General features: G+C 47.9%; 1 protein-coding gene across 3 annotated transcripts in view; it reads left to right on the top strand.

The window, feature by feature from the left end:
- Positions 1-2,021: 2,021 nt before the first annotated feature.
- Positions 2,022-12,394, top strand: part of LOC105569452 (A disintegrin and metalloproteinase with thrombospondin motifs 9) — a 35,279-nt gene continuing 24,906 nt past the window's right edge. For all 3 annotated transcript variants that reach the window (XM_012025935.1, XM_012025936.1, XM_012025934.1), the window contains exons 1-2: positions 2,022-2,643; positions 11,861-11,992. In XM_012025935.1, the coding sequence (XP_011881325.1) occupies positions 2,262-2,643; positions 11,861-11,992 (514 nt within the window). In that variant the 5' untranslated portion in view covers positions 2,022-2,261. The remainder of the gene's footprint in view (positions 2,644-11,860; positions 11,993-12,394) is intronic.

The following is a 12,394-nucleotide window of genomic DNA, read 5'->3' as shown; positions in this document are numbered from 1 at the left end:
CCTTCGAGGCGGAAATATTTGTCGAATTAAATTCCCCCTCGACGCCGCCGCGTCTAGCGTCAGATTCGCCGACGAATTTACGCGCCGATACGGATCTGTCGAGCGGACGGCGTCGGCGAAGCAATTTGTTCCTCCGTTTCATTTTTTGTCGGCGGCCGCGCGGCGTGAATCGAGCTTGAGACGATCTGAGGCTTTGATAAGGAACGCGACGGAGTGCCCGATGTTAATTTTACATTCCGCGGCGTTGCAAGGCGGCGTGTGACGCTCATCATCAATCTTTTAATCAAAGTATTTGTTTCCGAGATGGAGTTTCGGCACGACACACCGAGGCTCCGTCGCGATAACGCAATTTAGGCCCGTCCTTTCACCCACGTCGTTGATCATTAATTACAGCGGAGTCGGAGGAATCGTTCCGCGAGCGACCGTTCTCCTTTGTTTAACGAGAACGACCTTCCGCCTCGGTCATCGGGCAACAATTTCAAAGATTCATTGTCAATTTGCGGGATGACCCCGCGATTCGCAGGCTTTCGTTGATTAAAGTCTCCTCGGCGATTCTGGGATTGGCGTTGGAAAAAGTATCAAGACGATAGACTCGAGATGCACGCAAAGAAATGACTTGGTAATATCAGCGAAATTGCAGTAGCTGCTTTCAAAGTAGTTAAAAGGCTAAGTGTTTTGTAGCCATCGCTAAAAGTTTGTGATTATAGATAAAATTCAATTACATCACTGCTAAATTTTAGCTCTTTTGGCTAATCCTTTCTCTGCGTGTGCGCAAGAAGAACCGTTTTGCGGATCGTACTTTGGAAAGAGCCGAGTGGATGGCGAAGAACCGGGCGTCGTGTAGCCGATCTAGAATTCACGCCATTCCTTTCTGCGTTTAATAAACACTTTATTGACAAGGTAAAGTGTCGTTTTACGTCCGCGAGACGTTTGTTTAGATAGTTATCGGGCGACATAAACAGTAATATCCCGTTACATTAGATACTATTGCGCACTTAAATACGCATATTAACGTGTCCAACGTCGCCGATCGGGTCCGCGATCGACGGAGAAAGTGGCCGTCGTGGAAATAGCGCGCGGCCACGACCGTCCTAAGGGGAGCGCGAGACGCGGCGGATCGCGTGAAATTTCGAAAGACAAAGATCCATCGATCGCCTGACCGATTGATCGAGCTCGGTGCATGCGATACGCGACGAGAATAGTCTGACCCAGACCTTAAGAGATTCCCGAGGTCGGCAGCCGCGCGCGCCAGCAGCTTTTATATTTCGTTCGCTCGCGCGCGGCCTTGATGACGCGGCGGATTTAAGCTCCTCCGCCCGAAACCTGGACACTCGTCCCCCACGAGAACGATCGCTTCCCGGAGAGAGAAAGAGAGAGGCGGGAGTAAAAGAACTGTATTTATATTTTTCCCTCGCTCAGCCTTGACGAGCGACACGGAGTTCCGAGCGCCGTCCAAATCTATCCTGACAGAAAGCATTATCCCTCGCGCGGAAAGACGAAAAATAAATACGTGACAAGACCGCCGCGTCGATTTAATCTCCTCGCTGACGAAGAATCGTTTGTTTGGTTTCAGGAAAGCGTCGCTCAGCGGCCCGAGAGAGAAAGAGAAGATTGAGGCGCACAGCGCGGATAAACTCCGGTCGCGCTCGTAAAGTACGCGCCCCCACGTGAGAGCCGAAGGTTTCGATCATCTCCTCGTCGTCGTCGTCGTCGATCATCGAGCCGATTACACGCGCGCTCTCGTCGCTCCGTCGACACGGAGATGCTTCTCGGGGGATCGTCGAGGGAAGGTGCGCGACGAGCTTCTGGCGGTGTGAAGGCGAGAGGAACGACCCCCGGGGGCCCCCGGGTCTCTCGGGACCGCTGAACGAGGAGCGGAGCGGAAAACGAGCGTACGACGATGCGCCGCTGCACTTGCAGCCGGCCGCTCTCCGAGTAAGCGGATCGACACAGGCACGGGCGGTATGGTCGAGGTCCTGCGCGAGGGGAGAGATAAGGCCAGGACGCGGGACGTTCTTTAATGGACGCCGCGCCGATCCTCGTTGCATTCTGCCGGCGTGCCGCTCGCGAGGAAAACAAGATTCGAGAGGAGGAAGAGGGACCTTGAGAGATCGCCGTCCGTTGCGCGAGGGTTTTATGGATACGCCGAAGGTACCGGAGGCTCTTACTCGGCTCTCTCGGAGTATCCGCGATAATCGCCGTCCAATGACGCGGTCGGGATGATCGATTGACGGCGCGGCGAGATCGATCGCTCTCGGTGGATGCATAATACGCCTTACGTATACCGTAGTGATCTCGATTGGCGCGAGGAAACGCCGAGCGGACGTTCCGGTGCGAACGGGACGAATAGATGCGCGTGCACCTGCAGTGGGACTCGCAGAGAGATGTCGCGAATTACGAATCGCGTCGCCACGATTGGCGCGGCTCTCGCCATCGTCCTGCTCGTGATACTCCTAGTGATCCTGTGGTCGGACGTGCGCAACGTGGACAGGATCGAGAATCTCGGCCGGGCGCGGAACAACTCGACGGCGGCCGACGGCGCGGCGAATGAAACGTGGAAGAGGCAGCTCGACGGTCTGCGCGTCGCCACGACGGACCTGGTCGCGACGTTCGAGTCCATCGAGCAGAATCTCACGAATGAGGGTGAGTCTTTTGGCGACGTAACGAGAGTCTCCAGTTCTTTTTAGGCCGAGCCAGATGACGCGTGGATTTGTCAGCGACAGATCGGCTAGACTAAGCACGCTCGATTGATCTAGGGCGAATTAGCACATATCTCCGGCGCGAGACGACATTGTAAAGGCCGCTGCCCACGGAATCCTTTCCTCTCATGCTCCTTGCAACTGCACGTTTGTTCCTTCGTACGTACAGACTTTCTATTTGCCCGCAGCTTTTCCCGCATTCTCCACGTAACATTCGCCACGAAGGATAGAAACGTCCTTCAATTCGCGAAGAGCCAACTTCCGCCGAGTTTCGACTTGACCGGACGAAGAACGGCCTCGTTGGATCGCAAACGGCCGGATCGAGCGATTATTTCCATAAGCTGCCGCTCGCCTCTTCTCGCGCGCATAGAATGGAAGATTCTAATAGCTGAATGATAAGACGCTGTGTCAATAGTCAGCCGTGCCGGGACGTCTCGGGACCTCGATATTCTTAATGCGCAGCGTATAAAAGAATGTGTGCCGTGCATTATTACGTGTAAGCGCATAGGCGCGAGCGTACATGAAATCGCGCGTGTAATGGCAACATCCGCGTTTTCACGCAGAAACGTGCCGCACGCTTTGCCCGCGCGGGCTCCGCCGCCGCTCGCGCCTTCCGCGCATCCTCCTTTTGCAACTCGTCATTTTCTTGCGCAAAAATAATTATCCGCACGAAAGATGCGCGAGGCCTGCGTGCGCGAGAGAGGAGGCTATTTTTAATGGCTTATGTCACTCTCCCTTCTAATCTCAACGGCGTAATTTCCCTCCCCGCCCCCCCCCCGTTTCTCTTCATCCGAAAAGGTAAATTTTCACGCGCGCGATATCCTCCCGGTCTCGCGCCGACCGGACGCGAGCGTACGCGAGACTCGGAAATTCAAGTGATCTTTTTCGGCAACTCGTTACGAAACCCTATCCTCCTCCTCCGTTTCCAAGCGAATGTTTTCCGAGAAGCGCGATACCGTTGTAATGAGGTAGATATACGTTTTCGCGAATTTGCCGGCACGCCGTTCGTTAAAGCGCATACAACGCATAATCGCGGCTGCCTCGTGTGACATCGCGCGCGCGCGCTCTCGTTGATAAGACGTATTCTTCGCTTGGCCACGTTGGCACCGTGACATAAAACATCGCGCCTACACGAGCGTAAGGATAGACATACGTACGATACGTACGTGCGGCTCGCAGAAGGGAGAGAGCGAGGAGGAGCGTTGATGTAACTGAAAGTGCAGGCCCGCCGTCCGGGCGGCGAACGCCACCAAAAGTGCGTGCGTCGTGAAGGCTCGTGTTTCTTGCCAGGGTCAGCAGACACGGGTATCGCGCGTTCGGCTAAGCGACGACGTCGTCATCGCGAGGCATCCTTTACCACGAACACCTTTTCGCGCTGCCCGGCTCGTACGCGGAACGGAACGAATTTACGAGGTCCAGATGCGACGCGGTCCGATCCCTTGCGAATGTAACGTAAATTTAACGGCCTTTCTTTGACGTCCGTTGGACTCCGCGAGGGAACTCTGCGATCTAATTTCGAGAGGAAGGATTTTTTAAAGTCGAATTTTTTGTTTTTTTTCTCGACGCTGCACCCACTTGCTGACCTCCAGTCTTGTATATCGCACGCGCGATTTACATCTTCGCGAGACGCCGCTCGTTTCGCGAAGCTGCCGTCCCGCGTTCGCCGATTTTGTAATTTCCCCCTCGGGTATATACTTTAATTGTTCGCGCCGTTTCCCCGAGTTCCATTACCAGTTGCTCTTGGACTCTACGCTCTAAAGTGTTGCGTGCCGTTCGCGCGAGGCCTTGATTGTTAGTCCATATTAGCCGGCATGATGCAGCAACGTGCTAACGCATGCCGTCTCTCCGTAAATGTCCGGAGTAACGCACGAATGCAATGCACCTACGGAAATTCTTTATTAACGAGTTTGCCCAAGTCACCTCGCGCGCTATCTCGGGACGGCAGTCGGTTGCAGCGACGTGTAACGTGTTTGCACAAACCTCATTCCCTCGAGATCTCGCCCGGCTCCTCCGATTTAACATCCGGCACCGACAGCGAGACGGGCTCGAATTCGTAATAGATCCGTTGGTCGAGGAGAAAGAGCAATCCCGTGTCTACATTCCCGTGAAAGCATCCGCTGGCACCGGGACGAAGGTGTTTGATCAGAGAACCCCATTCTTCTAGCTCCCACGCGATGAGCATCCTTCTTTCTTAACAGGCCGACCGGTTATTAGAAGGCGACATCGATAAATTTTACACGGAGAGACGTCCGAGAGCTTCGTTACTTTATGCCGCCGTGTCTGAATAATTTTGACTTAATACCACGGGCTTCGTGAGATTCCGAGGGAGACCGCGTAAGAGGACTTTAGATTGTTGCATAAAACATAAAGGTAAAAAGTTGCACGCGTTGTCCTGATTGACAACGACGCGCGTGTTTGGGATTGCGTATTAACATTTAACGCGCCTCGTGTGTATTTAGATACTCGGAAGCTATAAACAAGGATTAAAATAGACTGACAATTTGTTTCGACAGATGGGAGAGAGTCCGTTGTGTTTGGTTGGACTGAGCCCGGGAACGCTTAAACAGGCAGGTAGAATCTACGAAGCGCCGCATCTTCGATTCGCCTGAGAACCGAGTGATGTTTCAAGCACCTTGGGAAAGATTTACTCTGGCGCTGACGAGGCGAATGCATGGGACGCGATATTTGCCGCCAGACCGCTCAAACGCTCTTGTCCGTAAACATTTTCGGCCGATCCGCAGAACTCGGACCGCAGGATATATCGGTCGCACCGCTCATGATTTACGTCTGAGACTATGTTCGAGTTAAAATAGCCAAAGCCAGCCGGTACTCTGCTGGGTGATGCGATAGCGTTCGATGGTCTTGAACCTTAGCGGCACCCAATGCCGCTCGCAATTTTACGCCACCCGTCGTTACGTTATTCCGCCCCGCTCGGCTTTTCGGCCTCAGCGTGGCAATCCTTGCTCCGCGGTCGCCGCGTGTCATGTCAAAGACAGAGGAAAGTCCCCTAATATGGAATAGCGGAGTTTCTGCCAAATTAATAGACGTCATCTGTTGAAAACGCAAAGAATTACTTAACGCCAGTAATTGATTAAACAGTGTAGAAAAATTGCATGACGACCGATGGCGGGCAAATTCTAATTAAAGAAATTCATTGCGAAAAATATTAGCTCAACCATCACCTGTTGATTCCACCATGAATTTCTTCAAAAGTCTGTTTGGTGGAAAATTCATTGTTACATCGTGTAATCCTTGCGAAAAAAAATTGAATTTGGACGTTAAAAATCTACTATTTCTCATAATAGAGGACTTTTCTTTAGTTTTCTGCTAGTTTTCTGCTGATCGATCGATCGATCGGTTACACAATTTCTGCAGTATCTAATCTAGTTCAGTAATAATACGGCGGCAAGTGTTTCTTTTTCATTCAGGGTAAACTGCCGTAACTCCAAACTTATTTGCCGCGCTGACGTTGCAGTTGACTCTCTGCGAAGAGAGATATAAATTTACTGCCTTCCTGAAACATGTCCGCATTAAAAAGTTATTAACACGATTCGCGCTGAGATCATGTTTGCCGATGAAACTAGGCATAGCAAGTTACAAACTCACTTGCGTAAGCGCGATACGTTTCTAACTCGGCTAGAGAAGGACCTTTCTCCTTCCCCCCTTTGTATCTCTCGTTCCTTTACGTTGCTTCGAAAATAAGCAGTTAATCAAACGCGAAGGAGATTTTACTAAGGTCATAAAGGGGCAGATTGCATTGCCACGTGCAACATTGAGCGCACTCACGTAGTTAATTATTCACTGATACGTTGCGGCAGTAAGTTTTTATTAAATCCCTCTTGAATTAATAACGTTTAATTAACTAACCGATACGACCGATACTTTCAAGTAATCCGTAATTGCTACCCTAATTGAGAAAGTACTACATTTAGCGGGAGGGGGGCTGAGGATTATTATTTTCAGTCCGTCTCCCGTGTCTTTCGTCGTGGATGACTTATGTCTCTCGTGCGTTTCCAGGCTCGTCTTTCGATACAGTAATTAAACGGCAACGCACGCGGGACACTGTAGACATTCTTTCTCCAACAGTGTCCGCCTTGTGGCACGGCAGAGGCGAACGCGAGTGTCACTCGGGGGGCCCCGAGTCGAGACGGCCGAAGCGTAAACGTTTACGCGAGAGGAGCGGTCTGCGGCAGCAATGAGAATGGGTCTTTTGTACGGGGGAGGAAACAATGTCACCCGAGCGCCACGGTTCAACGACACGTGACACTCGGAAAGATTTCGCTCTAGGTCGCTTCGCAGAACGTTTTCCCTGACGAGGATCATTTCTTTCAATCTTACGCGGTGTTGATGGGCGAGATTATTCCGATTTCTCTCGCTCTGTCGATGTGTGCGAAAACACATTAGCAACATTGATAGATAGAATGGAAGTCTTTGTGTCGAAACGCGTGGATTATGTCTCTCCTTTCTCTCTTATTTATCGACGCTGAAATCAGAGGGAAACGTTTAAATACCCCGCTCTAGCAATAATATGCGCCCCGAGTGATTAGTCAGTTTAGTTTTTGCTCTTGTCTGTCTTCGACGTAATCGCAAAGATATGATTACGTCGTGCGTAACGTTGCAATTTAGTACTTATTATTAATATCATGTTGCTAGCCCCATGCCGTCATTTAACAACCAAGGCCGTTATTTATAGAGTTTCATTATCGTTCCAGCTGTCAATTAAACAATCGAGAGGACTGTCGCGGTTGTTATTAACAAAAGCTGCAGAAAAAGATTTAATTATCGTTCGGAGAAACAAGCGAGAAAGAATTGCGGAATATTCCAAGGACTCTTTGCCTCGTATTCAAGGTTTTCGAGAAGCGATTCTGAACTACCTGCGTCAGCTGTTTCGTTATCGGATAGGATAATTCGACGATGCCTCGAGTCGACCTCTCGCATATGTAATTAATTTTATTTTTTTGCGATAATATTTAATACAACGCTCCCGTCTACCGCGCGAAATCGTTGCGAAAAAATTACGATGCGATCCTTAACTTCGCGCTGAAAATACGGAAGAGATATTTGCGGCCTGCGCGTTGCTCGCACGTCCCTCTCGCTTGGAAATGGAACGGAAGCGGTTATTGTTGCCATCGGAGGGGGAGGAGGGATTCCTTTTGCGAACTTTAAGGCGCAAAACAAACGTGTCGTTCGAAAGGGGGGTAGCGCACGTCCGGCACGTTTCCGTCGGTATTTTCAGGAGTGTTACGCTTATAGATGAAATCCCGGGGGCGAAGGGAGCCGAAACGGACAATTACTATCGCTACCCGCGCGGCACCGACAAACAATTCCGCGCGCACGGCAACGAAATGCATCGCGCGACGTGACGAAATGGTAAACACCGTATAACGCGTCGGATTCGGTGACTTTTATTTCGAGATGCTAAATACACGTCGCGTGTTTCCAAGCCTACCCCGACGTACTCGCTCAGACCACGCATTTCTGTTTTAGGTCGCTATTGTACGGGAGTAGCAGGAATATATTACCGCGAACACCGTAACGTTCGTCGGACGGATATTTATGAATCGATGCATCGCACCTGCATATATTCTTCTTCTTGCCTTCTTGTCTTGTACCAAGGGCTTCAGTTCTTTAAGTAATACCGTACACTTGAGTGGCTCCGGCCACTTTTTCGCTATCTACATATTTGTTTGTACTGTGCAAATTTACCTTAATTTTTAAATGCCCATTGCCGATGGGGTAAACCGCTGAGGGCATTGTGGTGTACAGATTTGCGGCATTACCGATTGTGAGCATTACTAGGCATTTTTGGGCATTAGGCCTTACTGGGGCATTATAAAGATTAAATAAGATAAATGAGCTAAAATAAGATAAATTAATGCCCACTGGCCATTACCCAGATAGCAAAATCTGCCAGAACAGATTTCGTCAAATGTCCACTACAAATTTTGAAGGCAGAAATATTGCAGATTGCACGCAGGAACTGATATATTCGACATGTTGCCAGCGTGTCAGCAGAAATACAACAAAATCTGCTCACATAACTGGACCTGTTCGATTTCTGCCGACAATCCGTTGATAGCGTATGTTTTACAGACTCTGTTGCCAAAACAAAAGCCAAATGCGGACACAGATGGCTATGGTTTTGGTGTGGGCTTTCGATAAATCTGCTGGCAATCTGCTAACATTTTGCTGACTGGGTAGTAGGCATTGGTGTATGTACATCATTTTGGTCAGCGGTTTACCCCACGCCTATTGCTATGTTTCCATTTTTTTAAAATGATTTTAATGCACTGTAGGTGTTAACAATTTTAGAACAAATTTGCATAGTATAAACAATCAAAAGTCACCCAAATTTACGGTATTTCCTTCTTGCCAGGGTAGACTGTTATTCTAGTCCTTCGAACCTTCTTTGTTAAATGCATTCGGTAGTTAAAGAGATGCAGTTAAAAAAGCCTTTAATGATAATAATATAAAGCGTTGACGCATGTGTCGCGGGGAATCTTGCAAAGAATAAGCGAAGATTATCACTTTTGCTTTTATCGCGCGAATGTATGAACTCGAACTATTTGTCACTTATTGGCGCGCGCAGTTTTATCTACGTCCGGAAATGGGAGGGAAAAAATTGTCCTCTATCATCAAATTCAGTCATACGCGATTACGAGCGAGATGAATAATTCCATCGAATTTTCAATGAGAGAGACTTGATTCAGAACGTCCGCGGATCAAAGTGCTGGGATTGATCCGAGATCATTTATATCTAGCCGGTATCTATGAACGCGGGCTCGTTAAAGCTCGAGAAGCCGCCCGGTTTAACGTCGAAGATCCATTCAGACGAACGTCGCGTGGCGTAAATGCGTAAACGCATGGGAAAACCGATCGATTACCGCATTTAATACCCGCTCGTTTTCCCCGCGTCTCATTACGCCGAACCCGTCGTAATGATAGGCACGTGAATGATCTCGTTGTGCGCGCACGTATGCCTCGACGTGGCTATGCAAATCACGCCCGGGTGAGACCTTAGCGTGTTCGCGCGTCGAGCACAAATGAACGCATAACTGCAGTGAGAAAAAAAATTGTTGACACTGCTAAACATGTTCAATCAGCAGTATTTCTTTAGTTCAAACGTGTACATATATTTTCAAGTTAAACGTAGTTAATCGAAATATATATACATATATATTTTTTAATTAACAAGTATTTTGGCGGATTAACAAATACTTAAAACTTTAAGAAATTAATAAAATTCATAAGGCTCTACTGTGGTAAACAATTTTGAAAGTAAATATTTCTTGTTTTAAATTTATTGCGAAATTGCGAAAAACATTACCTCAGCCAGGGTGAAAATTTAAGATTCTTAAAGTTGCGTAATAATAACAATAAGGAAGTTGATATCGACCTTAACCGGCCCTAAGTTTATTATAAATTCACGGAAAAAAAAATTTAGCTGCATATGGACAGCTAATATTTTTTAGTTGTGATAGCTAAATATTTTGCTACGACAGCAAACCGTTTGCTGTCGTAGCAAAATATTTAGCTATCACAACTAAAAATATTAGTTGTCCATATGCAGCTACATTTTTTTTTCCGTGTTAAAAGTGCGACGTTTCGACCTTTGGTTTAGGTCCTTTTCAAGCACAGTCTAAAGAAAATTATAATAACGTCTTAAGTTTCTTTAGACTGAGCTTGAAACCAACCATTGACCGCGGGATTTAGTTGGAACAAAAAATATCTATCCAATTCGACGCTTTTTTCTTCTCGGTGCAGTCACGAGCGATGTCCTGAGCGGTCTGAGATCTACCTGGTCTCCAAGATCGTCTCGCCCGACCATTTGAATATCCTGTGCAACGTCCCGGAATTGTGCAACGCGCTCGACGCGTTGATTGCACTCTCGACCGGCGTCGCCCACGTGTTTGCGTTTTGCAACCGGGCTTAATCTATCCCGGTGCGCGCGACACGGTGTCCCTTTGTCCCGTAATCTTTCACGGTGCCACGTATACGGAGCTGCGTGGCGTCGAGACGTTTCCTTTCTGCGAGCGTACAGTCTCACGGACACGTGCTGCCCGATGTTTTATTCGGGAAGAGATAAAAAAAGAAACCGGCGTGCTGCGTACCGTAAATTCGGTTTGCAAGGCACTCGCCTTTTATTTATCTCATGACCCCGTGATTCAGCCTCGACATTCGATACGTCTCGCGAAAACTGTCGTGCGTTAATTATAGAAGCCGCGTGCGTGCGCTATGCGTGCCTCCAGACGCCGGTACCACCGGAGTGCGTTATAGGTAGAGGCCCGATATAATTAGGCGAGAGGCGATTCCGCACGGTGCGTTTATTCCGCGAACAATTTCCTCAAGGTCCCGCCATTCGCGTATTCCGCGACTCGCCGTTAAATCTAAATCAGTGGACATCCACTCGCGGCTCCTGCGGATAATAATCACCCGATATGCGCTGCGTAAAAGAACTGCAGACCGGATCGCGGAGGATCGACGAGGTGCTCGTAGAAACCATCGTGGTCTGGTCGATCGTTACTGCGCGCAGTTACTCAGTTTATACCGGTAGATTGGCTCCTTCAGCTGGTTAGTAATTAGCGTCAGTCAACATTCGAGCGTATAAAGCCGTTTTATCTCTCGATGAGTCACATTAAATTATTGCCACTCGAGGAGGAAGATCCGTGATCGATAATGAAAGTTCAACTGGTTAAATAACGGGCGATCTCTTTCTCGAGAGAAAAGGGACACTAACGGAAAATGACACGTTTCTACCTTTTCTTAACATTTGTCTCGTTTTATATCCACGCTGTTAAATTTAGTGCTAAATTTGACTCAATTAGTAGTCGCCACTTAAAAATAAGTTGCCTACTTTTAACTGTCATGAGTAGTAAAATTTATTATTTCAACACAAATTGTAGTTAACAAACACCTACATCTTTCACTTCATCCATTACATGGTTTCTTTCAACTCCGTTTAATTAAATTAACGATATATTGAGTAGGAGCAGACTAATTGAGTTAAATTTAACAGTGTATGTTTCCCCCTTTTCGTTTTGCGAGCTTATTACATAATTACCGGTTTCAAAAGTAACGCGAGCACGTTAAAACTCGTGCGATGAATTGGGGGTTAGCGAAAGCGAGAGCGTTTTATACGATTAATTGTTCTTTTATTTCAGTGCTTCCTGAAGGAGCACGGAGTACGAAAGAGTTCAATGGCACGTCGTCGATCGACATACTGCCGTCCGCTAAGGGCAATCTGGAGTACGTCAAGCCTTTAAAAATTAGTCAAAATCAGTATGAAGATCCACGTAAGTGTCTGAAGTAACATAAATAGAATCTACCTCAATGTATGTCGATGTGTACGTACGTGCGTCTGGAATTGTATACAAAAGTCCGTGTAAGAGAGTTGTATATGAAACTATGAAAGTTTAAGCACTGCGCCGAGGAGGAAACCGCTGACCAAAATCCTGTACATCAATGCCCATCTTATTTTATCTTTAGAATGCCTCAGCAACGCCTAATGCCTAGTAACGCCCTGTAATGCCGCAAATCTGTACACCACCAATGCCTCAGCGGTTTTCTCCTCGCACTGCACTGAGAAACATTTCCATCGGACAATAGCGTTTCCGACGGTTAATCTTTCCGATTAAATTACGGATACATTATATTTTTCATCGGATATAAATTGAATTATTATGTAATTGGATTAT

This window comes from Vollenhovia emeryi, unplaced genomic scaffold (genome assembly GCF_000949405.1).
Source record: "Vollenhovia emeryi isolate VEMERY1.0 unplaced genomic scaffold, V.emery_V1.0 DF939124.1, whole genome shotgun sequence".
Lineage (NCBI taxonomy): Eukaryota > Metazoa > Arthropoda > Insecta > Hymenoptera > Formicidae > Vollenhovia > Vollenhovia emeryi.
Note: the sequence above shows the minus strand (reverse complement) of the source record. Positions and strands in the feature narration are given on the sequence as shown.